We start from the raw sequence: 27,694 nt of genomic DNA, 5'->3' as shown, positions 1-27,694 counted from the left end.
CACACCAAGAGAAAAGAGTTCCAACCTGGGGACTTAGTCCTCCTTTACAAATCTCGACTGAGGCTCATGCCAGGCAAGTTGAGATCAAGATGGGAAGGTCTATACAGAGTAGAGAAGGCCGAACCATACGGAGTTTATCACCTAAGCCATCCTTCAAGCTCTGAACTTATCAAAGTTAATGGACATTGTTTGAAGCTATACCATGGAGAGAGGATGCAGAAGAACAAGGAGCTCGAGATCTTCCTTTTGGAAGATCCCCACAAAGCCGAAGCCTGAGCTAGTGGAGCATCCAACTTACGGACGTTAAAGCAAAGTGCTAGGTGGGAGACAACCCACCATGGTATGATCGTTCTTTTCTTTATTTTTAATTTTCCTACTCAATAACTCTTCTCTTTATTAGTACATTTCGTGCATCTGCATTTACATTCTTTTACTTTCAAATTATATATATATATATATATATATATATATATATATATATATTTTTCACGCGACGCGACCGCATCATTGACGCGTCCGCGTCGCAAGGAGATGGGAGAAAATAATAAACGAACAGAGAGTCACGCAGGAGCGTGGCTGGAGGCGTGCCAATGGCACAAATTGCCCCACACGACCGCGTCGCCGACGCGTCCGCGTCGAGTGGGAACATTGGCCTCCCTTGCGACCGCGTCACTCACGCGGCCGCGTGCCCTGGAATTCGACATCAAAAGGGTGCACGACCGAAAGTTGTGCTAGAGTGGTGCTGGATTGGTGCTGAACGCACAATCCTTCCCACGTGGCCGCGTGACCGACGCGACCGCGTCATATCCTTCTCATGGCCACTCACGTGATCGCATGCCCCACGCGATCGCGTCACCCCAGATTTGGTAAAAATAAACTTTCAAACAGAGAGTTGTGCGAGTGCGAGGCTGCCCTCGCGGCCAGTGGCATAAAATGGGTCACGCAACCGCGTGACCGACGCGACCGCGTCAATCAATTTACGCACAATTCGCGCGACCGCGTGCCCCACGTGGCCGCGTCGCTTGCGCCGCACAGCTTCCCTGATTTATCACTTATCTTATCTTCTTCTCCCCAAATCCTATTTTCTCTTTTCCCTCCTTATTTCTTCCTCCTCCCTTCTTCCTTCTTCCTTCTTTCTCACTTTTTACACTCTCACTCTCTCTCTCTCTCACCCCCATTAACAAGGTTTTTCTTTTCTTCTTCCCTCCTTATTTTTCTATTATTCTTCTTATTTTTATATGTTATCTTCTTTTCTTTTCTTTTTTACTTTCATTATCCATATTTTCTTTTTTCTTTCTTTTCCCTTTTTACTTGGTGTTAGACATTAATTTGAATAATTATTTCTCATTATATGCTTGTGGATTGTTCTAAATTTGTTTGGCAATTATATATATTACTTTTTAAAGGATTGCTTGCATGTTCAATTTAATACTTTCTATACCCTAATTCTCATGCATGCTATGTGTTTGTGAAAAAGCCCATATGGCATTATGCACTTTTCTACGTCACTCTACTATTCAATGCTTGCTTTTCACAAATTCCCTTTACTATTGTATTCATTGAAATTAATTGTCAATACAAACGTGATGGTTTGTTACGAGTGATGCTTGATCTATGCTACTCATGCCTTTGCCAGCATGCCAATAAACACCTTGCATTCACTTGTCATCATATGCACTAACTATTTTCCATTGATGACTTTTCACATGTAGTCATAACCATGTGTTAACATCATTTACCTTTTACTGTGCATTCATAACCACCCTTTTCCGTTCTCTTCCTTGCTCTATCTCTTTGAATTTAATTTACTTTCTCTTCTCTTTTTCAGAATGGCCACCAAGAAGGGCAAAGAGAAAGCTACTCCCAAATCAACAGTAAGGAGAGAAACAAAAAGAGCGCTAGTGGCAGAGCCTTCTTCAACTGCAGTCAAGCCCTCAACAAAAAGGATTAAGAGGATTATAAAGGTTGATGAAAAGGAGAGAGCTTTCCCAGCAAAGGACACTGCGCGGTTTCCCAATCGCTACTGTGAGCAGATGTTCCCTATCCTGGCAGAACGGAGCTACAACAACGAGTACCTTCTTATCCTCTCGCCCAATATTGCTACTTTTGTTGAGCCGCAAATTGAACGAAGACAATGGGATTTCCTACAGAGACAGCCGAGGCAGGTCAATCTTTCTTGGGTAGTCGAGTTCTATTCCAACTTCCACTGCCAACCCTGCAGTCTGTTTTTGTCCGTCAGAAGTAAGTCCCCATTACAGAAAAGGCCATTCAAAAAGCTTTAGGTCTTTCCCCTGTTCCAGAAGGATTGGACGCCTTTCAAGAAGCCGCACTCAAGCGCCAGATGTACCAATTTGACTGGGACACCGTTCTCAGAGTTATCACACTACCTGGCAGCCGTTGGATCTACGGATACCATCGTACCCGCCCTAAGGGAATATCGGCTTCAGCACTTACCTTGGAGGCTTGCGTATGGGCACAGATCATGTCCCATTACGTCTTTCCGAGCACTCACGAGTCTTCCTTCACTGCGGACATGGCCGTTCTACTATGGTGCATCCTTACAGACCAGCTTCTGAACCTACCAAGACACATCCGGAGTGCCATGGGACACGTACAAATCGTGGGCAACTTACCTTTCCCCGCCTTGGTCTCAGATCTTGTCTTAGCAGCCGGAGTCTCCTTCAGAGCTGGGGACACCAAAGCCATACTTCCACGGGATGATCAATATGTCCCTAATGGGAAATATATCAGACCCTCAGCCGCCACTACAAGCCAGCCCACTGAATCGTCTCAGGACATTCCTCCTTCCGTACCACAAGCACCTACAACAGACCAACTGCTCCATCAGATACTCGAAAGGTTGGATTGGCAGGAACACAAAGCTAAGATGAGAGAGCACTGTAACAAGCACCGATTCACATACCTCAAGGAGCTAATTATGGGAAAATTCAAGGACTCAGACACCCCGGACTCTACTTCCTTTACCAGCATAGGGAGCCATGATGGTCCCGACTGTGGAGATACTGCTACCAGCCCACCCCTGTTCCTGACAGATGGCACCGAAGACGGTGCAAAGCCTTAAGTGTGGCGAGGTCAGTTAGTACCTGACTTCCGGAGGTAATTTCTCTTCCCTAAACACCAATAAATTAGGATATTTAGTTAGTTTTTCTTTTATAGAATAGGATAAATTGCATAGTAATATATTAGTTGCATGCATGTTCTACTTGATTGAAAAGACAATAAGTTTCTTCTAAGACTCTATTTTTGGAACAAAATTTCACTAATTTTAATTAAAACTTTTTATGTTAAATTTGCTTGAAGCTGTATTTGGAACATGATTTTTAAGCTAAAGAACACACATCCTGTGAGATTTGAGCCTTTATGCATGGTTACATTATTTAACCATAATTATTTTATTCTTGTGTGTTTACTTCTCTATGATTGTGATCTATATTTTGTTTCATCCTATATGTCCAATATTTATTATATTTATATGCGTACATATGATTGAGGCCATTATTTGTCTAGCTCACTTATCCAAATTAAGCATACCCTTTCAATTACATTTGTTAGCCACTTTGAGCCTTTATATCCCATTTGTTCTATATTTTACCACATTACTAGCCTTAAGCGGAAAAACAATTGTATACCCCAAACTGAATCTTTGGTTAGCTTAAGATAGAATTGTGTGTGTCAATTAAGTATGGAAAATTGTGAGAACAAAAGATAATAAGGGAATGTGTCATGATAATATAATGGAAATTTGGAGACCTACTCATGTGAAACTATAAAAAATTTGAAAATCTATGTGCATTGATAAGCTATGTTTATTTTTATGCTTATGAAAAAAAATTCAATAAATAAATAAGGGGACAAAATTACCCCAATGTAAAGTTAAGAATTCAAAGATCAATGCATGTATGATAAAATTAAGATAAAAAGTTGATACATGAGTATGGAATGTGAAAGGAATTTCTGGATAGCTGGGTATGAATTCTAAAGTTATATAGAATATATATATAGGTTATATTAAAGCTTGGGTTAATTAAAGATTCAGTTTATAAGCTTACTTAGCCATATGTGTATCCTTACCATTACCTTGGCCCCATTACAACCTTGAAAAGACCTCATGATGTTTGCATTAGTATATTAAATGTTGTTGATTGGTTAGGAGAAGAACGAAAATTAGAGAGCATGATTAGAGAAGGATAGAGTGATTGCCCTATACACTAGAGAGATTAGAGCGTACATACATCATCAGTGAGGGTTCAATGCTTAAAATTCTATGTTCCCTGCTTTCATGAGCTATCTTCTTGCATTTTCATCTGTTCTTACTGCATGAGAATTGAATTAGTGGAATTTGATTTGTAATTGTTTTGAAGAGCTTATTTACTATTGATCAAGTGGACAAGAATCATATAGTTGCATTTACATATATAGGTTGCATTGCATTGCATGAGTTTTTACATGTTCCTACTCATTTGTTTTATCTCCTTCAACTAAGCATGAGGACATGCTAATGTTTAAGTGTGGGGAGGTTGATAAACCACTATTTTTATGGTTTATAATGTGTTTAATTGTGTGGTTTTATCATGATTTTTACCCACTTATTCGTATGATTAGCATGCATTTATATTTCCTTCCTAAAATTATTACATGATTAAAAACTTGCTTTCTAGAGACTTTTAATTACGTATTTTAATTCTCCTTTATTCCATTCGATGCCGTGATCTGTGTGTTAAGTGTTTCAGGCTTTATAGGGAATGAATGAATTGGAGATTGGAAAGGAAGCTTGCAAAAAATGGAAAGAACACAAGAAATTGAGGAGATGACCAGCGAGAAGTGACGCGGCCGCATGGCTCACGCGACCGCGCAAAAGAGAGGAAATCGCAGTGACGCGGCCGCATGGCTCACACGACCGCGCGGATTGGAATAGCACAAGTGACGCGGAGGCGTGGACGACGCGCCCGTGTGGCAAAGCAAAACGCCAAATGACGCGTCCGCATGAATGACGCAATCGCGTGACGTGCGCGATCTGCATAATCTACAGAATTCGCTGGGGGCATTTTTGGGCCCTGTTTTGACCCAGTTTTTGGCCCGGAAAAGCAGACTAGAGCCAGAGGACATGCAGAAACGAAAACAACATTCATTCTACACAATTTTTAGTTTTTAGATCTAGTTTTACTCCTCCTCTAGGTTTTCTCTCTACACATTCATAGTTCTTAGAATTTTTATTTCTATTGCTCTTTGCATTGGGATATTGAGAAGAGTTATTACCACATCAAGACTTCGTCATTCTAGTTCGTTTTCTTTACTTGGCTTTACTCTTCCATGTCCTTTAATTTACTCAATTTTACTATTGGATTATTTTAGAATTTATTAATACAAGAGTTACTTTTATTTTTAATTGATTCCTTCGAGTTTTATTTATCATGTCTTTCTTTAATTCTCTTTTCTATGTTATGAATTCCACGTTCACAATGAGCGAGTAGTTCCCTAACTTGATGGAGAGTTGATTGAAAGGAACCCTTGAGTTGGAATGCTCAAAGGAGAAATTGTAATTGGGTTTATTGTTGGATTGCTCTCTAGTCACTAACGCCAGTCCTTCCAAGTAAGCGGATTGGGACTCGTGAATAGAAACAGCATTCTAACTTGTTTGACTTTTCCTTACCTAGTAAGGGATAACTAAACAGAACAACCTTCAATTATCAATTAATCTTGAGAGTATTGCAACAAGAATATGGCTTCCAACTAATCTACTCCCAGTCAAGGCTTTTATTTAAATTACTTAATTTCTCCAATTTAATTTCCTGTTTATTCAACTCAAACTCTTTCTGCAACTCGTTGGGAGACGACCTGGGATTCATACTCCCAGTATTTTAATTTTAATTTTCGTGACAACCCTTTTTAAATTGATAAGCGGATTTCTGGTTGGTTAAGAACTATACTTGCAACGCATATCTTATAACAATTCTTAATTAGCTAATTTCTGTCATGTCAGTCACATTCGTGCGTATGCATGTGGTGGCATGCGTACACAAGACCATCCTATTTTGGAAAAATGGTATTTTTGATTTTTTAACGTACTCACTAGCTTTTCAATCTTCTTTGATACTAGTTTAAGGTCCATTAGTGAGCTTTTAAGTCTTAGAACAAGGGTGAATGTGTTAAATAAATTGAGGGGATATTGGGAAAGATTTTGGGAAGTGATAACTGAACTAATGAGGTGTGGGTAATGTTGAATAAGAGGAGATTGATAAGGATGATAAAGTAATAATGAATTGCAATTAAATAAGAATGAATTGAGATTATGATGACTGATTATAATTGAGATATATGTGACCGGATAAGATGTAGTGGCATTGTCCACTTGCTCTGGGTAAGAGTTGAGAAGCAAGGTAAGATGCAGTGGCGTTGTCCACTGATAAGTGGATATCTTATACCCTTTTTCTAGTTGTTTTCATGTTGTTTTTAGTTATATTTTTTTTAATTTTTACTATGTTTTAGTGCAAAATTCATCTTTTGGATGCTACTTTGAGTTTTTGTGTTTTTCCTATGATTTTAGGTGAATTTCGGACAAGTTTGGCAGAATCTTGATCAGGGACGAAGAAAGGATAGTAGATGTTGTCAATCCTAACCTCCGTGCATTCCAAAGAGCAAAACTTGAGCTACAGAGGTCTCATTGGTGCAGTCTCAATGGCCTTGGAAAGCTAACTTCTAGAGCTTTTCAACAATATATGATAGCCTATACTTTTTATCCAGCCTCCAGCGTTGAACACCCAAGAAGAACCAGCCTCCAGCGTTGAACGCCCAAAATTGGCGTTCAACGCCAGCTAGGGAGCAGAGGGCTGCAAGTTCACCCCCCTAATGGGTGTTCAATGCTTATTCTCCAAGTTGAACGCCAAGCCTTGACCAAAGCACACAACCAAAGTGGGCCCAAAGTGGATTTTAGCAATCTTGGCTTATCCAGTCATATCTTTGTACTTTTTTATTTAAAATTAATATCTTTTATGGTTAGTATTTACTATTTAAAGAGGAGATCACTTAGATTATAGAAGATACACCATCAGATAGATCTTCTTTGTTTTTCCCTATAAAGTATGAGAAACTAAACCTCCTAGGTTAAGGTTAGGAGCTCTACTTATTCCCATGGATTAATATTATTACTTATTCCATTTTAATATATGTTTGATTCCATTCTATTATGTATTGTCATTCTTCATCTAAATGAATTTGGGGTGGAATGAAAGTATGACCCCTTATTCTATATGAGTTCTTATGAGTCCATGACCGGATAGTATTGAACTACAACTTGAGAATACATCTCCTAAACTGAGGGTTACTTGGGGATGATTGGGATATGTGACATGAAATCTTATTAGTTTTGGATAATTGAGGTTTTTGTGGCACTAAGGCTAGAATATCGAGCTTCATTCTCCGATTCAAAAGATCTGACCTTGTCTGTGGCACTTTAAGTAGGATCAAGAGAGATTGAATTGCATGAGCTTCATCCTCGTCCAGATTAAATGACCACTGACCCTGGCGTTTGATGTGGATTAGAGGAGATTAATTGACCACTGACGCTAGCGTTAATCACTTACAGGTTTGCCATAGAATGAATTATTCATTGTTAATATAGTCAGTAAGAAGTACTAATTCGGAAAGATAAGCATCACCAAAGCCTTAACTGATTTCTCATTATTGTTTCGACACCAATTTCGTACTACTCTCTTTATTAGTGTGTTTTAGGCGCCTACAACAACAATAACTCTCTTTTCTATTTGCCTGACTAAGTTCTGCAAGATAGCTATTGCTTGCTCAACCCAGCAATTCTCGTGGGATCAACCCTCACTCACTTGAGGTATTACTTGGACAACCCAGCGCACTTGCCGGTGAAGTTGTGCGAGTTCAATTTCGTGCACCAAGTTTTTGGCGCCGTTGCCGGGGATTATTCGAGATTGACAAACTACCAGTTGTCTTATTGCTTAGATTAGGTATTTTTATCCATTTTCATTTAATTATTTCTTGATTTTCAAAAATTGATCTTGTTTTCTTTCTTGAACCTTCGATTTCTATCTTATTTTAGCTTTTCTTTCTTTCCTTTTATTCGAATTTTCTAGTGTTTTCCCTTGTTTGATTTCAAAATTTTTAAATTTGATGTCTTTTAGTGTTTCTCTCTCAAATTTTATTTTGATTTAATTTTAAATTTTAGGTTTGGTGTCTTTCTAGTATTTTTCTTTTCTTTTTAGATTCTAAAAAAAAACATATTTTCGAAAAATTTTCTATTTGATTTCAAATTTTAAGTTTGGTGTCCCGTTAATAATCTTTTCTATTTTAATTTAATTTCCTTGTTTATCTTCTTTATCTTTAAATCTTTATCTTATCTTTTTCTTTAATTTTCAAAATTTTGTTATCTTATCTTCATTTTAAATTCAAAATTTAAAAATTTAGTATTTTGCTAGTTTTTCTTTCTTTTAAATTTGAATTTCAAAATCTCTCTTTGACTTTCTCCCTTTAATTTTCAAAAAATTTTTAAAATCAAATCTTTTATCTTTAATTTCAAATCTTTTTAGTTAATTGTCTGTCTCATCTTTTCTTAATTCTTTCTTTTCGAAAAAAAACCTTTTACTTCTTTCTTTTTCTTTTAATTCCAAAAATTAAAAAAATCTCCTTTCTTTATTCCCAATTCTTTTTATTTGTTCTATCTTTGCTGATATTTTCATTATACTTTCTTATAGGGAGTCCTCTATACTCTGACATAGAGACTTCTATCTTTCTTTCTTGTTTTGTTTCTTCTTGTTTATGAATAGGAACAAGGATAAAGGAGCCCTTCTTGATCCTGATCCTGAACCTGAGAGGACCTTAAGGAGGCACTTGCAAAAGCTCAAGCTAGCAGAGCCGTAAAGAATCTCACAGACTCTCTAGAGCAAGAAGCTGCAGATACAACCATTGCAGCCAATCCAAACACTGAAGGAGATGCAAGAAAGGTCCTTGGCTCTTATACTGTACCCACATCTGACTTCTATGGGTGCAGCATCTCCATTCCTGCCATTGGTGCAAACAACTTTGAGCTAAAGCCTTAACTGGTCACTCTAGTACAACAGAATTGCCAGATTCATGGACTCCCGCAGGAGGACACCAACAAATTCATATCTAATTTCCTATAGATCTGTAAAACTATTAAGACTAATAGAGTAAACCCAGAGGTCTACAAGCTCATGCTCTTCCCCTTTGATGTAAGGGACAGAGCAAGGTTGTGGCTGGATTCTCAACCTAAGGAGAGCTTGGACACATGGGAGAAGGTGGTTGATAAACTCCATTTTTAGGGTTTATCTTGTGCTTAATTGAGTGTATTTTATCCATTATTATCACACTTATTCATAGAATTCGCATGTTTTACATTTTTCTTCCTAATTCTGTGCTTTGATTGAAAACATGCTTCTTTGGCCTTAAATTTGCTAATTTTAACCCTCTCTTATTACCATTCGATGCCGTGATATGTTTGTTAAGTGATTTCAGGGTTTATATGGCAGGAATGACTTAGAGGATGGAAAGGAAGCATGCAAAAGTAGAAGGAATACAAGAAATTGAAGAAATTGTTAAGCTGTCAACCCTGACCTCTTCGTACTAAATCGACCATAACTTGAGCTACAGAGATTCAAATGAGGCAGTTTCAGCTGCGTTGGAAAGCTAACATCTGGGGCTTCAAAATAATATGCAATTTGACATAGTTGCCATGTAGTTAAGCGACGTGTACACGTGACACACAAAGAGGACCATCGACATGTATGCGTGACTGACGCGTACGCGTGACATGCACCACGTGAAGAAATTGCAGAAGACGCTGGAGGCAATTTATGGGCTCCTTTTTGACCCAGTTCTAAGCCCAAAAAACACAGATTAGAGGCTGCAGAGTGGGAGAATCAATTCATTCATTCATACAACTTTCATTCACATAATTTTAGGTTTTAGATGTAGTTTTCTAGAGAGAGAGGCTCTCTCCTCTCTCTAGATTTTAGGATTCTTAGGTTTAGCTATTTTTAAATTTAGATTTCTACTCTATTTCAATTTAGTTTCTCTTCTAATCTTATTTGTTATAGCATTCTAGTTTATTTATTTCCTTTGTTGATTACTTTATGTTGCCAATTTAGTTTATGAATTCTCATGTTAGATTTGATTTTCTATTTAATGCAATTTGAGGTATTTTATATTTATTGCTTCTTCTATTATTTCTTATTCATTGATGTTGCAATTGGTCTTATGAAATGCAACCTATCTATATGAATGCAACTGCATGCAAAAATACTTCTACCTACTTGGTTAAAAGTAAAATTCTCCAAGACAAACATAAATCAGATTCCAGTGGTCAACGAATTTCTGACCAAGTTCTTTCCACCTCAGAAGCTGAGTAAGCTTAGGTTGGAAGTCCAGAATTTCAGACAAAAAGAGGAAAAGTCCCTCTATGAAGCTTGGGAGAGGTACAAACAGCTGATTAGGAGATGCCCTCCAGACATGATCTCAGAGTGGACAATGTTAGAGATCTTCTATGATGGCCTCTATGAGATGTCCAAAATGTTATTGGATCACTCTGCTGGTGGCTCACTCCACATGAAGAAGACACCTGAGGAGTCGCAGGAACTTATAGACATGGTTGCCAACAACCAGTATATGTACACTTCTGAGAGGAACCTCGTGAACACTGAGGCTGCTCAGAAGAGAGGAGTCATAGAGGTGGACACATTGGATGCCATCTTGGCTCAGAACAAGCTCATGTTCCAGCAAATCAACATGATCTCCCAGCACTTGAGTGGAGTATAGAGCTCAGCTGCCAACTCTCAAGAGGTAGCCTTTGAGGGAGACGCTGGTGACACTGTATGGACCACCATAGAGGAGGTAAACTACATGGAAAACTCCTCCAGAAACTCCAATAACAATCCCTATTTGAATACCTTCAATTAGGGATGGAGGAATCACCCCAACTTCGGGTGGAGAGATTAGTAGAGGCTTCAATAAGGCTTCAACAACAATCATGGTGAAATGAACCAAAACCAGTTCAATAATAGACCATTCTAACCCTCTCAGCAGCAGATGGAGACTCCCACATAGAGCCTCTCTGACCTAGCTAACATAGTATCTAACCTCTCCAAGACCACTCATAGTTTCATGGTACAAACTAGGCCATCCGTTCGGAACCTGGAGATGCAGATCGGTCAGCTGAGCAAGAGGATACCCGAGACTCCCTCCAACACTCTTCCAAGTAACACTGAGGTGAATTCAAAGGAAGGGTGCAAGGCCGTCACTATGAAAGCTTATGCCGGATCTAAGGAGGATCCTACTATTAAGGAACTGAAGGAGATCAAGGCTCAGGAGGAGACCGGGAGTGTCACCATGCACGTCCCTATAAAGATGGAAGAACCTAAAGAATAACCCTCTTTGGTCGTGCAAGAGGAGCCTGAGGATGAGCAACTTGCTCAGTTTTTGGCAATTCTCGGGAAGTTGCAAGTTAACATCTTTTTTGCAATGGTGTTGGAGAAGAAACCCCCTTATATGGCCTCTTTAAAAAGTGCTATCTCTGAAAGGAAGGCCCTGAAGGGGGATGAGACTGTGGTACTGACCAAGGAATGAAGCGACCTGGTCCAAAACAAGCTACCTCAGAAGCTACCAGATCCTAGAAGCTTCCTTATTCCCTGCACTATAGGGACCATCACCTTTGAGAAGGTATTGTGTGACCTTGGCTCAAGCATTAATCTTATGCCTCTCTCTGTAATGAGGAAGCTGGGGATCCAAGAGATACAACCCACTAGAATCTCACTGGAGATGGCAGATAAGTCCCTAAAATGGGCATATGACATGGTGGAAAATGTCCGTGTAAAGGTTGAAGACCTTTACCTCATTGCGGACTTCGTGATACTTGATATTGGAGAGGAAAAAGATAATTCCATCATCCCTGGAAGGCCCTTCTTAGCTACTGCGAAGGCCTTAATTGATGTGAAAAAAGGCGAGCTATTTCTGAGGTTATGGGAGCTATTTCGGCCCTCTCTCTCAGTGCAGAGTCTTACGGAGCCCCCAGACATCAAACCTAAGTTTGGTACTGGACATCTATCACCAGCTACTGAGGAAGGAGGCACCAAGAAGGAGGTACCCAAGGGCTTGAGGAACAAGAAGATTCCAACTGAAGACTTCTCACGTGGCATGTGAGTTGTCTTCACTAGAAGTTCAGTCATTCCACATATTGTGAACAAGATCCTATCTCTGGAGCATGTTGAATTAATCCATGAGAGCACAGGAAGAAAGTTCACCACGAGAAATGAAGATCTGGGCCCCTATCAACCTCCGTAAAGGAGCTGGCCGTCAAGATAATGACGATAAAAAAGCGCTTGTTGGGAGGCAACCCAATCATATGTGTAGTATTTTTATTTTCCTTCTTTTCATTCATTTTAGTTTGATTATATATTATTTTATTTTTTACTAATTTCCATAGTTTTCCGTTGCTTTTTTAATGTTTGTGATCATGTGTAGCACCTAGAACAGAAGGAAAAACGCTTAGGAATGAAAACTGAAGACCCTGGAGGTACCTTTTATTGGCGTTTGGCACCCAGCGCCAGAACGGGAAGGAGAGCTGGGCGTTCAACGCCCATACAGGAGTGGCCCTGGACTATTTTCTTGGTCCCCATTGGGTGTTCAACGCCCAAACCTGGCATTGAACGCTCCACCAACTTAAAAAACAAAGTATCCCTCCCCAGCGTTCAGCGCCCAAAACTGGTGTTGAACGCCCAGAAGGGGGCAGGCCTATTCGAATTTGAAGCTTCCTAAGCCAGTGGGTCCGACCCAATCCCCACCTACCCCTCCTATCATTCACTTCCTTCCTTCTCTCTCCTAGTTTTTCACCCTTGATTCTCACACCGTACTTTCCCCCTTCCTAATACACACTCATAAATCCCATCACCTTCTTTTCCCACCAACCCCACCCACTTCAAATTCAAACTTTCTCCCCCATCTTTCCCTTTCATATGACCGAACCACAACCTTCTCCACCCACTATAAATAACCCCTCATTCTATCCTTCAAACATACGCATTCCATACTCTTCCCCTCTTTCACCATAGCCTTCATAAACTTCTCTTTTTTCACTCTTCATCCCCACAAGGCCGAAGCCTTCATAAATTTCTTCTACTATTTGCTCGGGGATGAGCAAACTCTTAAGTTTGGTATTGGAAAAGTTCTGCTTTTTGCTCCTAATCCCCATGGCACCAAAAACTGGAGAATCCTCAAGGAAGAGAAAAGGAAAAGCCCCCGCTTCTACCTTTGAACCTTGGGAAACATAGAGATTCCTCACCAAAGTACATCAAGACCACTTCTATGACGTGGTGAGGCATAAAAAGGTGATTCTCGAGGTCCCCTTTAGGCTCAAGGAAGATGAGTATCCGGAGATCCAACAAGAAATCTAGAGAAGAGATTGAAAATTCTGGCCAATCTCATTTCAGTAGTTAGAAAGTCAATGGTGCAAGAATTCTTTGCCAATGCCTGGGTCACCAAGAAGCACGACACTAGTGTGAACCTGGAGCCCAAAAACTGGCGCACCATAGTCAGAGAACAAATCCTAGATTTTAGCCCCCGAAAGTGTGAGATTGGCATTCTTACACTCGAAGGGTTAACTCTGACCAAAGGCTGGAGCAAGTTCTTGCGGATATCTGTGTGAAAAGAGCTCAATGGAGGAGGGACGCACAAGGCAAGCCCTACCAACTAGGTAGGCTTGACCTCAAGCCTATGGCTAGAGGATGGTTGGAGCTTATCCAACGCTCCATCATCTCCACAAGTAACCGATCTGAGGTTACAATAGAGAGGGTGGTGATGATTTATTACATCATGCTCGGGAATAAGGTGGAGGTGCACGAGGTGATTCATCAATAGATCTACAAGGTAGCTCAGAAGGCCTCCACCCAAGTAAGGCTAGCATTCTCTCACCTCATTTATCGCCTATGCATTTCAGCTGGAGTTCGCATAGGAGGAGATACCCTCATTGAGATGGACAAACCCATCACAAAAAGGAGGATGGAGTATGTGAGAGAGCTTGCAAATGGACCACAGCATGAGCCTATTCAGCCGCCTCCACCAGAGATCCTGGAGATGCCTTAAGGAATGTACTTCCTTCCCCGAGATTATTGTGACCAATTGACTACATCTCTAGGAGAGTTGACTTCATCTATGGATCAGCTGAGGATAGAGCATCAAGATCAATCATCCATTCTCCATCAAATAATGGAGGATTAGAGGAGCATGATGGATGGGCAGCTGAGATAGGGGCGTGACATTGAGGAGCTCAAATGCTCCAGAGGATTCCCTGGAGGGAGCAGTAGCCGCCGTCACTAAGGTGGTTTAGTTTCATCCTCCTTTCGTTTGTTTTATTTCTGTTTTCTTTGTGCTTTATCTTATTATCTATCTTCTATTCTAGTGTATGATCACATTTAGTATTTTGTTCTTTTCTAGTATTATTTTCTTTTCTTTGTTTTGTTATAAGACATCTCATGTATCCCTCAACAAGCTTAAAATAAAAATTTATTGAAAAAGGAATAGTAAAGATGTACAAGGTTTCAAGTTATATCACGATTTATTCCAATTACTTTGATGTGGTGGCTTTATCTTTATTTTCTGAATGTATGAATTAACTGTGCATAATTGATATTGAAGTTAAGCATATTGGCTCTTGAAGAACAGTGAATTTAGATAATTATTATTAATTCTCTGAAATATCAAAAGGATTGATTCTTGAAACAAAAAAAACAGCAAAAGAAAAAAATAAAATAAAAAGAAAAAGAAAAATCAAAAGAAAAAGGATCCAAGGCTTTGAGCATCAATGGTTAGGAGGGTCAAAATTGGCCTAAAAAGCTCAAATGAGTTGCTATCCCTAACTATATGCTTGTGGTGTGAAGGTGTCAAGAAAATCTTAAGAATAAGCATTTAAAGTTATGATCTAAAGCAATAAAGAGTACGTTTAAGAACTCTGAGCATCACTGTCTGAGAATTTAAGCAAAGCTAAATTCAAATCTAAAGGGTTCCCCCAGTTAAGTGCTTGTGGCATTTATGTATCTGGTGATAATACTTGAAAACAAAATGCTTAGAGGCACGGCTAGGCTCAAAGGTGCAAAGCACCAAAAAGAAGCTAGGTTCAAGAACCAAGAAAAACAAAAAGAGGAGAATCAATAATATCATTCGGGTTTTAGTTCTAAAGGATGCCAATATTTCCGAGCTTCAAAGGAAAGTGAGATGCCAAAGCTATTCAGAAATAAAGAGCTAATAGCCCCATTCAGTAATTGGAACTGAGCTTCATTGACAACTATAAAACCTGATGTATTTTTCTCTTCCAATTAGTCCTATCTTTTTTTTGGTTGCTTAAGGACAAGCAACAATTTAAGTTTGTTGTTGTGATAAGTGGATATCTTATACCCTTTTTTCTAGTTGTTTTCATGTTGTTTTTAGTTAGATTTTATTAATTTTTACTATGTTTTAGTGCAAAATTTATCTTTTGGATGCTACTTTGAGTTTTTGTATTTTTTCTATGATTTTGGGTGAATTTTGGGCAAGTTTGGCAGAATCTTGATCAGGGACGAAGAAAGGATAGCAGATATTGTCAATCCTGACCTCCGTGCATTCTAAAGAGCATATCTTGAGCTATAGAGGTCCAATTAGTGAAGTCTCAATGGCGTTGAAAAGCTAACTTCCAGAGCTTTCCAGAAATATATGATAGTCTATCCTTTTCTCCCAGAATCATGCCCAAAACTAGCGTTGAACGTCCACATCTAGAGTTCAATGCCCAAGAAGGACCAGCCTCCAGCGTTGAACGCCGAAAACTAGCATTCAACGCAAGCTAGGGAGCAGAGGGCTACGAGTTCACCCCGTAATGGGCGTTCAACTCCCATTCTCTAAGTTGAATGCCAAGCCTTGACCGAAGCACACAACCAAAGTAGGCCCAAAGTGGATTTTAACACTCCTTGGCTTATCCAGTCATATCTTTGTACTTTTTTATTTAAAATTAATATCTTTTAGGGTTAGTATTTACTATTTAAAGAGGAGGTCACTTAGGTTATAGAAGATACACCATCAGACAGATCTTCTTTGTTTTTCTCTGTAAAGTATGAGAAACTAAACCTCCTAGGTTAAGGTTGGGAGCTCTGCTTGTTCCCATGAATTAATATTATTACTTATTCCATTTTAACATATGTTTGATTCCATTCTATTATGTATTGTCATTCTTCATCTAAATGAGTTCTTATGAGTCCCTGATCGGATAGTATTAAACTACAACTTGAGAATATATCTCCTAAACCGAGGGTTACCTGGGGCTGATTAGGATATGTGACATGAAATCCTGTCAGTTTTGGGTAATTAAGGTTTCTATGGTGCTAAGGCTAGAATACTGGGCTCCATTCTCTGATCCGAAAGATCTGACCTTGTCTGTGGCACTTTAAGTAAGATCAAGAGAGATTGAATTGCATGAGCTTTATCCTCGTCCAGATTAAATGACCATTGACCCTGGCATTTGATGTGGATTAGACGAGATTAATTGACCACTGACCCTGGCGTTAATCACTTACGGGTTTGCCATAGAATGAATCATTCATTGTTGATATAGTCAGTAAGAAGTACTAATCTGGAAAGATAAGCATCTCCAAAACCTTAACTGATTTCTCATTATTGTTTCCACACTAATTTTGTACTGCTCTCTTTATTATTTTGTTTTATGCACCTACAACAACAATAACTCTCTTTTCTATTTGCCTGATGATGCGGAATTTATAACCACAAACTAACCGGCATGTGCACCGGGTAGTACCAAGTAGTACCTCAAGTGAATGAGAGTCGATCTCACAAGAATTGATGGACTAAACAATAATGATTGCGTGATTTACTTAGTTAGACAAACAGAAAATGATGTTTTGAGAGTTCAATTGCATCAAACGGTAATTCAGTGTATGAAACCTAGTTAATTAGTGGCTAATTAACCCACAAATTAAAATATATTCTGGAAAGTGAAAAATGAGGTTTTTATAGTTTAATGTGATAGAGAAATTTAAAATGAAAATTTTGACTCTAATTTTAAAGAAATCGGCCCAAGATTGGGAGCTCCGATTTCCAAACCCTTGTTCCATCTTCCAATGTTGACAACTTTTGATCTGGAGTTCCGATTGACGCACCATTTGTGGCCACACAACCGCGGTGTCGAGCTCTACAAAACCAACACAATTATTCTTGAGGTAAGCCACATTTTCTTCCTCGAATCCTCAGGCCTCATTTTTTAATTTTGGTGGGTAAAGTGTTGAGATTTTTGAGTTTGGATGTTGTAGGCTCAAATTAACTTGAAGCGAAGGCTTGTTCTTGATTCTTTGATCCTTGGATGAGGTAAAAGATCTAAAACCCTAGTGAGAATGTTGAGTTTAAGGTATTGGATATTTAGTTATTGTGTTTTGGTGTGATATTGTGGCTTAGGCCTTGTGTATGTGAGTATTGGAGCTTAATTGGTGGTTTTGGAAAGCTTAGAAAGGAGCTTTGTACTTGGAAATCTGTTGGTGAATCTTTGGGGACCTTGAAGGTTGAAATTAGAAGTGTTTCGGGTGGAACGGGAATCGGCCAAGGTATGGTTTCAGTTTTCTGTATCTAAAATGTAATGTTGTTGTGAAAACATAGGCTAGTGACCCTAGGATAGGGCTTTGGAATTGTTGATGTGTTTGTTGGATAATTTGGATTGAGTTAAAAATGTATGAATGATGGTGGAAATGATTGTGAGTGGTTGTAATGGTTGGTAAAGCATGTAATGTTGTATGTGATATGAACTATATGTTTGATTGATGATATGGGTTGAGGCTCTTATTGATGAGCATGATAGAAGGATAATATTGGTATGTGTATATTTGTATATGAGGTGATTGATAAATTGAATAATTGTTGGAGATTGAGGTGTGAAATGTTGATTATGATATGAGACTTGTTAAATTGAGAATTGGCTAAATATGGTGGAATTGGTGGGTTGATGATTGAAAGAGGTTTGGAAATGATTGATGATTGGAATGGTTGAGTTTTGGGTTGATTTGGTATGGATTGGTAAGTGTATGTTTTAAAAATGGGGAGTTTATGAGTTTTGGTAAAAATGGAATTTTGATGAACTTCAACGGATCATATCTTGAGCTATCGTTTTTGGAATTTGATGATTTTTATATCAAAGGAAAGATAATTTCATAAGCTTTAAAATGGTTTAAATTTTATGGAAATCTGATTTTTATGGAAGGAGATATTATCGTTGGAAGTTTGGTTCAAAAATATGAATTCTGAAGATTCTGCAGAATTTGTGATTTCTGGTTTGTGTACGCACACACAGCCCTGTGTGCGTGCACACCCCGCGGAATTTTGAGCCTGTGCGCATGCACAGCCTTGTGCGTATGCACACACAGGAATGGGGCTACTGCTGGGAGCGCTAGCATGCTCTGTGCGTGTGCATGGCCAAGGAAGTCTTGCAAGCTGCGCGTACGCACAGATCTGTGTGCACGCACACGTTGGGAATGGCATGCTGTTGGTGGCGCTAGCACACCTTGTGCGCGCACTCAACCTTGGAGATTTTGCTTCCTGTGCGTACGCACACTTTTAAAAATGCTTCTGGGCCTGCGCACACACACCCCTGTGCGTACGCACGCGACCCAGTTCCTTTTTAAAGCTATTGTTTTTAAGTCTTTCACATTCGTAACAAGCTTGTAACCTTCCGAGATATTATTTCACACTTATAAAACCCAATTTCATCCCCTAAATCTTAAATTGATGTAAAATGCCTAGTGAATGAGAGTAAGCTAGGGAAGAGGGTAACTTGTGGAGGAAGAAAGGGGATGTTATGATGAGTATGATGAATGATGATAATATGAGGTGTTGAGGAGGATGGTGGAGTGCTATATATGATGTGAGATGAATGGCTGTGTGTAATGATGATTATGGATGATTACGGATCATGATTTGTAAGCCGGGTGGCTGAGATGAATGTTAATTTACGGCTGTGATTTATATGCATATATGCTGAATTGTTGATTATTTTGATGGTTGCACTCCACCTATCTGAGATACGAGTTTCCCTAGGTGAAAGCAGTGGCTAGCCACCACGTGCTCCAGGTGGAGACTTGATTCTCTGCTGACCCTATGTCGTAAGTGTGGCTAGACACTGTGAAAGTTCCGGATGAGATCGCCCCCGTAAATATACACCAGTGAGGGTGTTGGATATATATGAAATTATGATTTATGTTGAGTATAACTCGAGTTGGGGATTCACGATAGAGAGACAGTCCAATGGTTAGCTACCAGGACTTGTCGGGTTGGCTTTATAACCGACAGATGAGACTCATCAGCCACTAGGACAGGCATGCATCATATGCATTATATGTGATTTGTTTGGAATGCCTAATTGCTTGCATCATTACTTGATAATTGCCTAATTGTCTTACTTGCTTCCTACTTGTGCATTTCTTTATTTCATATACTTGTGCTTGCATTTCAATTACTGTTGGCGGGGGAGGTTTGCAGGATTTGGAAAGCGGATATCTAGTTAGCCTGAAGATCCTTAAGTTAGTCGCCTGTTTTCATTTCTTATGGTTTAGTTGTATTTATACGCTTTGATTATAATCTGGAGGTTCTAGGATTGCCTTTGGCTTTCCCAGTACATTACATGTTAGATATTTGGGCACTGTTACCATGCTGAGAACCTGCGGTTCTCACCCATGCAGATTTTTTTGGTTTTTAGATGTAGGACGTGAGGCTCCTCGCTGAGGCATGCTGGAGACTTCCTTTTGGCAGAGATCCTTAGCTTTTGGGATTTTATTTTGATCTTATATACCTTTTTAGATACTTATATTCTCCACTGTATATGTATTTTGTATTAACTCCTCTTAGAGGTTATTTTGGAGAAACAGGTTTTGTATTTTGTCTTTTGGGTTCTTTTAGGCAATTCTTATATATATATATATATATATATATATATATATATATATATATATATACTTATATGCTCGGACCGGTTATCTTCGCAAACCGAGTTCTGAGTCTTGATATCTGTATTTTGGCAATCTTTTGTATATCTTTTCGCTTTAGCTTATTCTCTATCTGTTCATTTACGTTATCGATAAGAGTGTTGCGTGTTTTGATTTAAACGGTTTTGATATACCCCTTTTTCTTCAAAGGCTCCTAGTTATAAACGTTCTTGCAATACTATATGTACTAAATTTTGTTTATAGAGGTCGTAATACCTTGTCACCTCTGTCTTATGACTTAAGAATAAGACTCTACGTGGTAGGGTGTTACATTATGGTATCAGAGCAGTTTGTTCTTGTAGAGCCTGAGGGACGGACTGACTATGCTTCTGTGCATTCTCTATGTTTGTGTTTATCTGCCATTAGGATATCTGACTGATATAACTGGCATAGACGTTCATGAGCATGCATTTGGGACTTTGAAGCACTAGACTTCCGATATTGAGACTGATCAACTTGATATCGATTGTTTGGTGTGTATAGGAACCAGATGGCGCCTCATGGATGCAGTCGAGGCCGTGGGAGAGGACGTGCCGGTACTTGATAAGCTGGAATCGTTGTCGGTAAGAAATTTCTCTTGTAGAAATAAGAATTTCGTTGTAAGCATAGCTCCAAACCAACAAACAACTCTCACATCAAATTAAATTTTTGATTTTGTCACATGTACAAACCCCAATGAGAATTAACCGAAGTATTAAGACTCCGGGTCGTCTCACAAAGAGTTGCAATGAAGTGTTTAATTATTGGCTATGAAAATGCAAAGGGGGGGTTGATTTGATATTTGACAAGAAAATATAAATGATAAGAAAGTAAAACAACAAGAACTAATAAAAGAAATAGTAAGAACTCTTGGCTAGACATAGGTAATTGAGATCACCATCCTTGTCTACATACCAAATATTGATAATTATGAGAGGCCAACCCATTAAGTCTACTTCCAAAGCCTTAAGTACGTAATATCTACTCCTAGGCTTGAAGTACGTCAAATAGGCTTGATCACATCCACCCATAAGTCCTAACCTATCTACTAATTAGCTTAGTAGTGGGTTAGCATCAATGAGCTTCAAATTGATCACACAGGGTTCTCAAATCACCAATTCAATGAGACCCAAATGACTCAAGGTCACTCAATTCCCTTAGCCTAGGCCAAGAGCAAAGAAAACTACTCAAAAACTAGAGGAAACATTTTATCAAACACTTAGTGTACAAGAAAAGTAAACATCATAAAATGCAAAAATTAAAGGAAACCCATAACTATCAATAGCAAGTAATCAATAATATAAAGCAAGATCAACATAAAAGAACATGAAAACATAAAATTGCATTAACGAAAATTAAGATCCAACAATTGTTCATCAACATTAAAGAGAGCAAAATAAGAAATGACAAGTAAAACTAGAAGAACAAAGATGTAGTAACAAGAAATTAAAAGGGAAGACTAAATCAAAACAAGAATTGAAAATTGGATTTAAGAAAATTAAACCTAAACTACCCTAAATTCTAGAGAGAAGTGAGAGCTTCTCTCTCTAGAAACTAAGCTAAAGCATAATGAAACTAGACTATGACTAAGTGTGTTGACTCTCCTTCAATCCTTGGCTTGAATAGCATCAGAAATGAGTTGGGTTGGGCCCAAAGTGAGCTGCAAAATCGCTGGGGGCGATTTCATTAAAGTGGCACTACAAAAAATTCTGGTTAAAACGGCGGTTTTTTTGGGTATTTACGGCGGTTTGAACCGCCGTTATTACCAAGAACGGCGGTTTTTGGAAGTGACGTAATTCTGGGCGCCATTCTGGTTATTACGGCGGTTTTCTGAAAATCGCCGCAATTTCCTGTGATAAAACGGCGGTTTTTGAATAGGTTAAAACGGCGGTTAAAACCGCCGTTATTTCCTGGGTTAAAACGGCGGTTTTTGGATAGGTTAAAACGGCGGTTTGAACCGCCATTATTACCCTGACAGAGTGGTGTTCTGATTGGTTAAAACGGCGTTTTTGAATGGGTTAAAACGGCGGTTTGAACCGCCATTATTACCCTGATAGAGTGGCGTTTTTATTGGTTAAAACGGCAGTTTGAACCGCCATTATTACCCTGACAAAGTAGCGTTTTGGTTGGTTAAAACGGCATTTTGAACCGCCGTTTTTACCCTGACATAGTGACTTTTGGTTAGTTAAAATTACATTTTTGAAATGCCGTTTTTACCATGACAGTGCCATTTTTATTGGTTAAAAATGACATTTTTTGTCGTTTAAAAAGGTCATTTTTACCGTATTAAACAAATAATTTTTTTATTTAAAATTTTACAATAACAAGAAATCATAACTCATCAACAAAATATTACATAACTCATAAATAAAATATTAAACATAATATATAATTTTTTAGTATTGGAAATAAAAAATAATAACTCCTATACAAATATAGTATTGAAAGTCTTAATATATAACTCTTAATACATCAAGTCTCTATCATAAAAAAAAATCACACTGCTCTATTATTCGCTTCAAAAGATCTACTTTTTAACTCTTTTGGCGATGGAATCTTACTCTCTTGATCCAATTCCTACAACAAAAATATAATTTAAAAAAAAATAAAAAAAATAAATAAATAAACCATTAACTTGAACATCACAAAATAAATTTAAACAAAAAATGAGAATTAAGAACAACCAAACAGTAATCTTGTTTATATATCCATGTATATGACATAGTGGCCAGTGAAAGAAATCAAAGGATTTGATCTGCAGGGGCAATATGATTATGCATATATCCCCACCCCCAATATAGATAAGCCCATCAAAATTTAAATTTTTATAAAAAAAAAAATCTATTAATTAGACACCTACCTAAAATAGATAAAATATTCCAATAATTTTGACCTAGATAAAAACAAAAGGTAAAAATGCTAACCTACCGTAGCCAAATTCACCGCTCCAAATAAAATCCAGGAATTTGGTAATACAGTTTGGCCAATCCAATCATAATATCCAACATTTCAAGCTATTTTCTAGAGTATAATTACTTTCTGGAAGTTCATCTTTTATCTAACGTTTAAATACATGCATTTTTACTAATTTCAAAAAAATTTTAAACTTTTTAATTGATTAGCTCTTTCTACAAGTTTTTTTCTTTATTATAGGTATTGAAATCTTTCTTATTTATAATCATATTTTGGTATAAGAACCAAAGTAACGCTTATTCATTTAAAAAAAAAATGAAAAACAATAACATGAAGCATTTAAAGCATCATATATAATTATATATAGCCATGGTAGAACAAACAACCTCCCACCCACAATTAATTCTACACCCGAGTTTCTTTTCTGGGAAATATATGTTATTCAGTTTGTCTTGGATATCAATACTAATCACTACAACCCGTTAATCAATTTATTTTCTCTCAACTTAGTAAAAGGAGCTAATTGAATAAAGAACAAATTCTGCAATAAACTTTATCCATGAAAGGCAACATTACCTCGCCGCACAGAAGTTGTTTCATTTCTTGTAAACAGGTATTGACCAATAAAAATAGTATCACTCTTCTTCACGGCCTACAAAATTATGGACATAATAGTTAAGACAAGCATCATAAACACAGAAATAATCAATATAAAATGAAAAATAAGAAAACAAAATTTGCAAACCCACACAAAAGAGAAAGGAGAGGTTTTAAAGAATATGGAGGAAAAATGTTTCCTGAATTGTTTGAGTACTAGAACTTCAGAGGAGTAGTATTTCTATACAGTCAAACATAAATAAAGAAACTATATAAAATATTTTTAATGTTACTGCCACTGTGGATGTTATTTATTAACTAGGGATACATTATTCATCTAATCTTATGACTACTATTTCTAACCCTCAAACTGGTACGCATGGGAAATACTCAATCCTAAGATTTTGTAAGGATGTAAATCAGTTGAATGTTTGAACTGATAAATTAAGCATCCTTCCAAAGGACTTTAAACAAAATGACACTTTTTCAAATTTTATTATATTCAATTCTTTCAAGAAACATCAGATTATAACACCAAGTTAGAAACAACTCCTAACAAAGGATACTGAAAGTGAAATTTGAGTTGTGTGACAAGGTGAAGGTAAAAGTTCGTTTATATCATTGAAGACATAGAGGATCTTGTGTCATCAGCACAAAGAGTGGAGGAATGGAACTCACCTATCCTATCAAGTAAATAGGCAGGGTCAATTATTCATAATTTGAACAACCAACCTTGTTAGGTACTTACATCAAATGCATGGGCCTTCAGAGAATTTGGGATCTGGGAGTGATAGAAACCTCAAGGCGGATAATATTACTGATGAGGAAATTAAAAACACTGGCCGAAAAAAGAGCTATATGTGAAGATTTTCAGCCACAAAGTGTTTTACCAGATGAATTAAGATCAACTGTCTCAAAAAATTCTTTCAGTTATTGCTGAAAAAATTCAGAATCATCCAGAAGTTCAGGATCACCATAAGTTTGGGCTTCCTAAGCAGAGTGAATTATAAAACAACGTCATGTTTAAAACTACAATGACAAGAGAGAACACTACTTGCTAATCATCACTTACTAGGCACACAATTGCTGATAAATCAATACTAAAATTAACCAGTAATGTATAATTCTTACCCTATCTTTCATGTTATCCTTAACCTCGTGAACCTGGACAATGGAGATATATGCTGGTGAGTAGACATGATGGTTAAAAGTAAAGCTTAGCATACTCTGAAATCCACAGAACGCTTCTATAACAACTAAGATTAAGCGACCAACTTACATATCCAAATACACTAACAGCAGATTTTCTCAACCGCATCTGTTTGATCATTCTACTGCGGCCCCTCATATAAGCAGCACTTGATTAGTTATATCCTGCTATGAAACAACACATTATGAGTAAAATAACATGCCTCTCACATTGCAAAATCCTTAGTCCACTTTCAGAACCTGACCTGATTAAACACATTTTTCCACCGCAACAAGAACAAGAGGTGCAATTACATGAAGGCTAATTCCTGCCATGGCACGAAGTGCCCATGCCCGGACCAATGATCAGCAGCAAAACAAGCTGCATAATCAGCAACAAAACATTAAAATAATCAATCCATACAATCAAAATTTAACTCATCTCAAAGAAGCTAATAACACAAACTAAACTACTTAACATAACACCACATGTGTGAAGGAAATTTGATGATAGCATACCGTGCAAGAGCTACTGTACATACAATAACCAGCTGCCAACATGTTCTTGCCAGGTTGCAGAACGTCTTCTAAGGTTGGTTCGTGCTCATCTTTCAGCATATAGATCCCAAATATCTAAATCAAGTACAATATCAAAGAATAATTGAAAGAGAAGCTTTGAATAGGATAATATACTCACTCTCTGGATTTGGCGAGCATGCAAAATCAGGAATCTGCCAAAATAATAACAATAATTTGCAACGATAATCCAAATGGTTTGGGGGTGTGTCCCCACTCACACTCGATCCCTTTGTCAGAACACACATAAACACCTAGTGGATACATCCGGAAGGTTCAGATCACTCTTAACTCTTTATAATGCTAAAAGCTATAATTAATCAATGTTTTATAAAAGAAAATATATAGATTAAGAATTACTGTTGTTCCAAGTTAAAAATTTATTCATTTGTTTCATCTGCACCGTAACTGAATATTGACTCCAATATATCTTACACATACATCAGTTAAAAAATAAATAAATGAGAGAAGAAAAAATCTCTTACCCAAACACCATCCATAAATCATCTCTTGAGCTTTGCCTAAATGGAAGCGGCTGTTGATTCAACATATTTATGGCAAAAAGGATACCATCCTATTGATTTAAAAAAATCATATATCAGTCATAAGAGTTGATTGATTTAAAACAAAAATGGAATTTGATCACATTAATAACAGGATGATAAAAAATACAACAGATAAGAGTACTAAGATCTATCTGTAATGTTACAGAGAGAGTGAGAGGAGCGATGGTATTCAATGCTAACTATTACATCCAATGTTTTCCTGTCGGGTGTGCAGAACACAATTGTTGAGACAGGTGCAAGCTGGAATTAAACCAATTATTATAGCTGTCATGTCCTAACTCATATATGTAAAAGAACCAATTAAGTTGTGCAATTTATGAAGCATGTAAAGGCATTAGAAGGCCTTGGGGTTGAAGGAAGAGGCAGGAAAAAAAAAGACAAAATGGAAAATTTTACAGCTTCATTCAAATGCATATTTTGCTTCATGTACCTAAGTAGTTAAAATTTGGAACTGTGCTTTTCTTCTGTAGAGTCAGAGATTAACCACGATTAAGGTGTACTTAATGCAATGGAAGCGCCTCCTGAATTGCAATGTCTTGAGATATTCTTTTATCGAAGACAGTGGTTGCCTGATTGGATGAAAACATTGAGGAATTTCTTAAAAGCTTTCAAATTTTAAAAAAAAGTATAACAACTCAAGTAAATTCCTTAAAAGCTTTTTTGCCAATAGAAAACATGAAGAAGAACATCTATGCAGTTCACAGTGCACGTAATACCAGGAGAAAACAAGTATTCACATGATTCTAATCAATCCTATAATTATGAAGAAATTCAGTGAAGACCTTACTCAATTTCTTCTAACAATCCCCAATTTTTGACCTAAAAATAAATTGAACAAGGAAGAAAATCAAAACCTGGAATTAAATAAAATAAGTAGCAGTTGGCATAGAACAATCAAAACCTAAAATCAAACGAAATAAGGTAGATGAGGAGATGAGAAGCTCGAAGAACAGAAACTAATAGAATACCTCGCAAATCGCATCCACGGAAGCAAATGTACCATCAGAGGAGAAGCATTGATGGACATGACATCGATGGAGGAGAAGAATCATTGATGGAGGAGAAGCTCGCAGAGCAGCAGTGATGAAGATTTCGAATTCTGCCACACCAACGCAACTCTCACACACATAAAACAAGGAATCGAAAGAATAGTAATAAAAAGAGAGGAAGTAACAAATCATGAATCAAAAGAAGATGAAGAAGAAGAGGATAAGAGTTTTGTATAAAAACCTAGAAGGGAGAACGGACACGGAAAATACGAGTTAGGGTAAGAAGCTCGCACAAGATAGAACGCCGAAGCTCGATGGAGGAGAAGCTCGCATCAATGGCAGAGAAGCTCACAAGAATAGAGGAGAAGCTCGCATCAATGGAGGAGAAGAAGCCACTGGAGGAGAAGCTCGTTGCTCACGCTCTACTCTTCTACTTGCAATTAGGTTTAGGTTGGGCTTTCTTCTACAGCGATTAGTACTGCCAAAATCACTTAAAATATCCTTGATTTACAAATATATTATGGCAGTGACATAAACTGCCTTAATCCATGAATATTGTGGCGTTTTCAAAAAACTGCCTTAATATTAATGACGTTTTAATCAGTTTTTTTTTGTAGTGTGGGCCACGGACAGCATCGGCGCGCGCGCGCAAAGTGCGAGTGTGCGCCCCTGAACGCGAAGCAACATATAGCAAAATTTATATCATTTCGAAGCCCCGGATGTTAGCTTTCCAACGCAACTGGAAACGCCTCATTTGGACCTCTGTAGCTCAAGTTATGGTCGATTGAGTGCGAAGAGGTCGGACTTGACAGCTTTACGGTTCCTTCAT

General features: G+C 37.9%; 1 protein-coding gene across 31 annotated transcripts; it reads right to left on the bottom strand.

Annotated features, from left to right (window-relative positions):
* Positions 1-22,370: 22,370 nt before the first annotated feature.
* Positions 22,371-27,382, bottom strand: LOC112754087 (fructose-1,6-bisphosphatase, cytosolic-like). Of its 31 annotated transcripts, none has more exons than XR_011874223.1 (14): positions 27,107-27,382; positions 26,845-26,975; positions 26,664-26,695; positions 26,307-26,445; positions 26,063-26,116; positions 25,796-25,884; positions 25,432-25,465; positions 25,254-25,342; positions 25,001-25,116; positions 24,826-24,920; positions 24,678-24,710; positions 24,295-24,536; positions 23,526-23,601; positions 22,371-22,613 (listed from the first exon to the last, which is right to left on the bottom strand). XR_011874223.1 is itself a non-coding variant. In XM_072220288.1 (14 exons), exons 6-9 carry the CDS (start codon positions 25,808-25,810, stop codon positions 25,057-25,059), a joined length of 297 nt encoding a protein of 98 aa, XP_072076389.1. In that variant the 5' UTR covers positions 25,811-25,884; positions 26,063-26,116; positions 26,307-26,445; positions 26,659-26,695; positions 26,845-26,975; positions 27,107-27,376; the 3' UTR covers positions 22,371-22,613; positions 23,526-23,601; positions 24,295-24,536; positions 24,678-24,710; positions 24,826-24,920; positions 25,001-25,056. The 31 variants fall into 31 exon arrangements, 16 of the variants coding, with proteins under 16 accessions (XP_072076389.1, XP_072076393.1, XP_072076387.1 ...); XR_011874219.1 differs by having other exon boundaries at positions 26,659-26,695; positions 27,107-27,376; XM_072220288.1 differs by having other exon boundaries at positions 25,432-25,564; positions 26,659-26,695; positions 27,107-27,376.
* Positions 27,383-27,694: the final 312 nt, after the last annotated feature.

Source organism: Arachis hypogaea, chromosome 16, assembly GCF_003086295.3.
Source record: "Arachis hypogaea cultivar Tifrunner chromosome 16, arahy.Tifrunner.gnm2.J5K5, whole genome shotgun sequence".
NCBI classification, from domain to species: Eukaryota; Viridiplantae; Streptophyta; class Magnoliopsida; order Fabales; family Fabaceae; genus Arachis; species Arachis hypogaea.
Note: the sequence above shows the minus strand (reverse complement) of the source record. Positions and strands in the feature narration are given on the sequence as shown.

What these genes read in the sequence shown, in the direction of transcription:
- LOC112754087 (XM_072220286.1), bottom strand. An exon ending in ATGCTCGCCAAATCCAGAGA is followed by an intron (nt 25,343 to 25,431) that starts GTGAGTATATTA and finishes ATATGCTGAAAG; the next exon opens with ATGAGCACGAACCAACCTTA. An exon ending in TGTACAGTAGCTCTTGCACG is followed by an intron (nt 25,117 to 25,253) that starts GTATGCTATCAT and finishes CTGATTATGCAG; the next exon opens with CTTGTTTTGCTGCTGATCAT.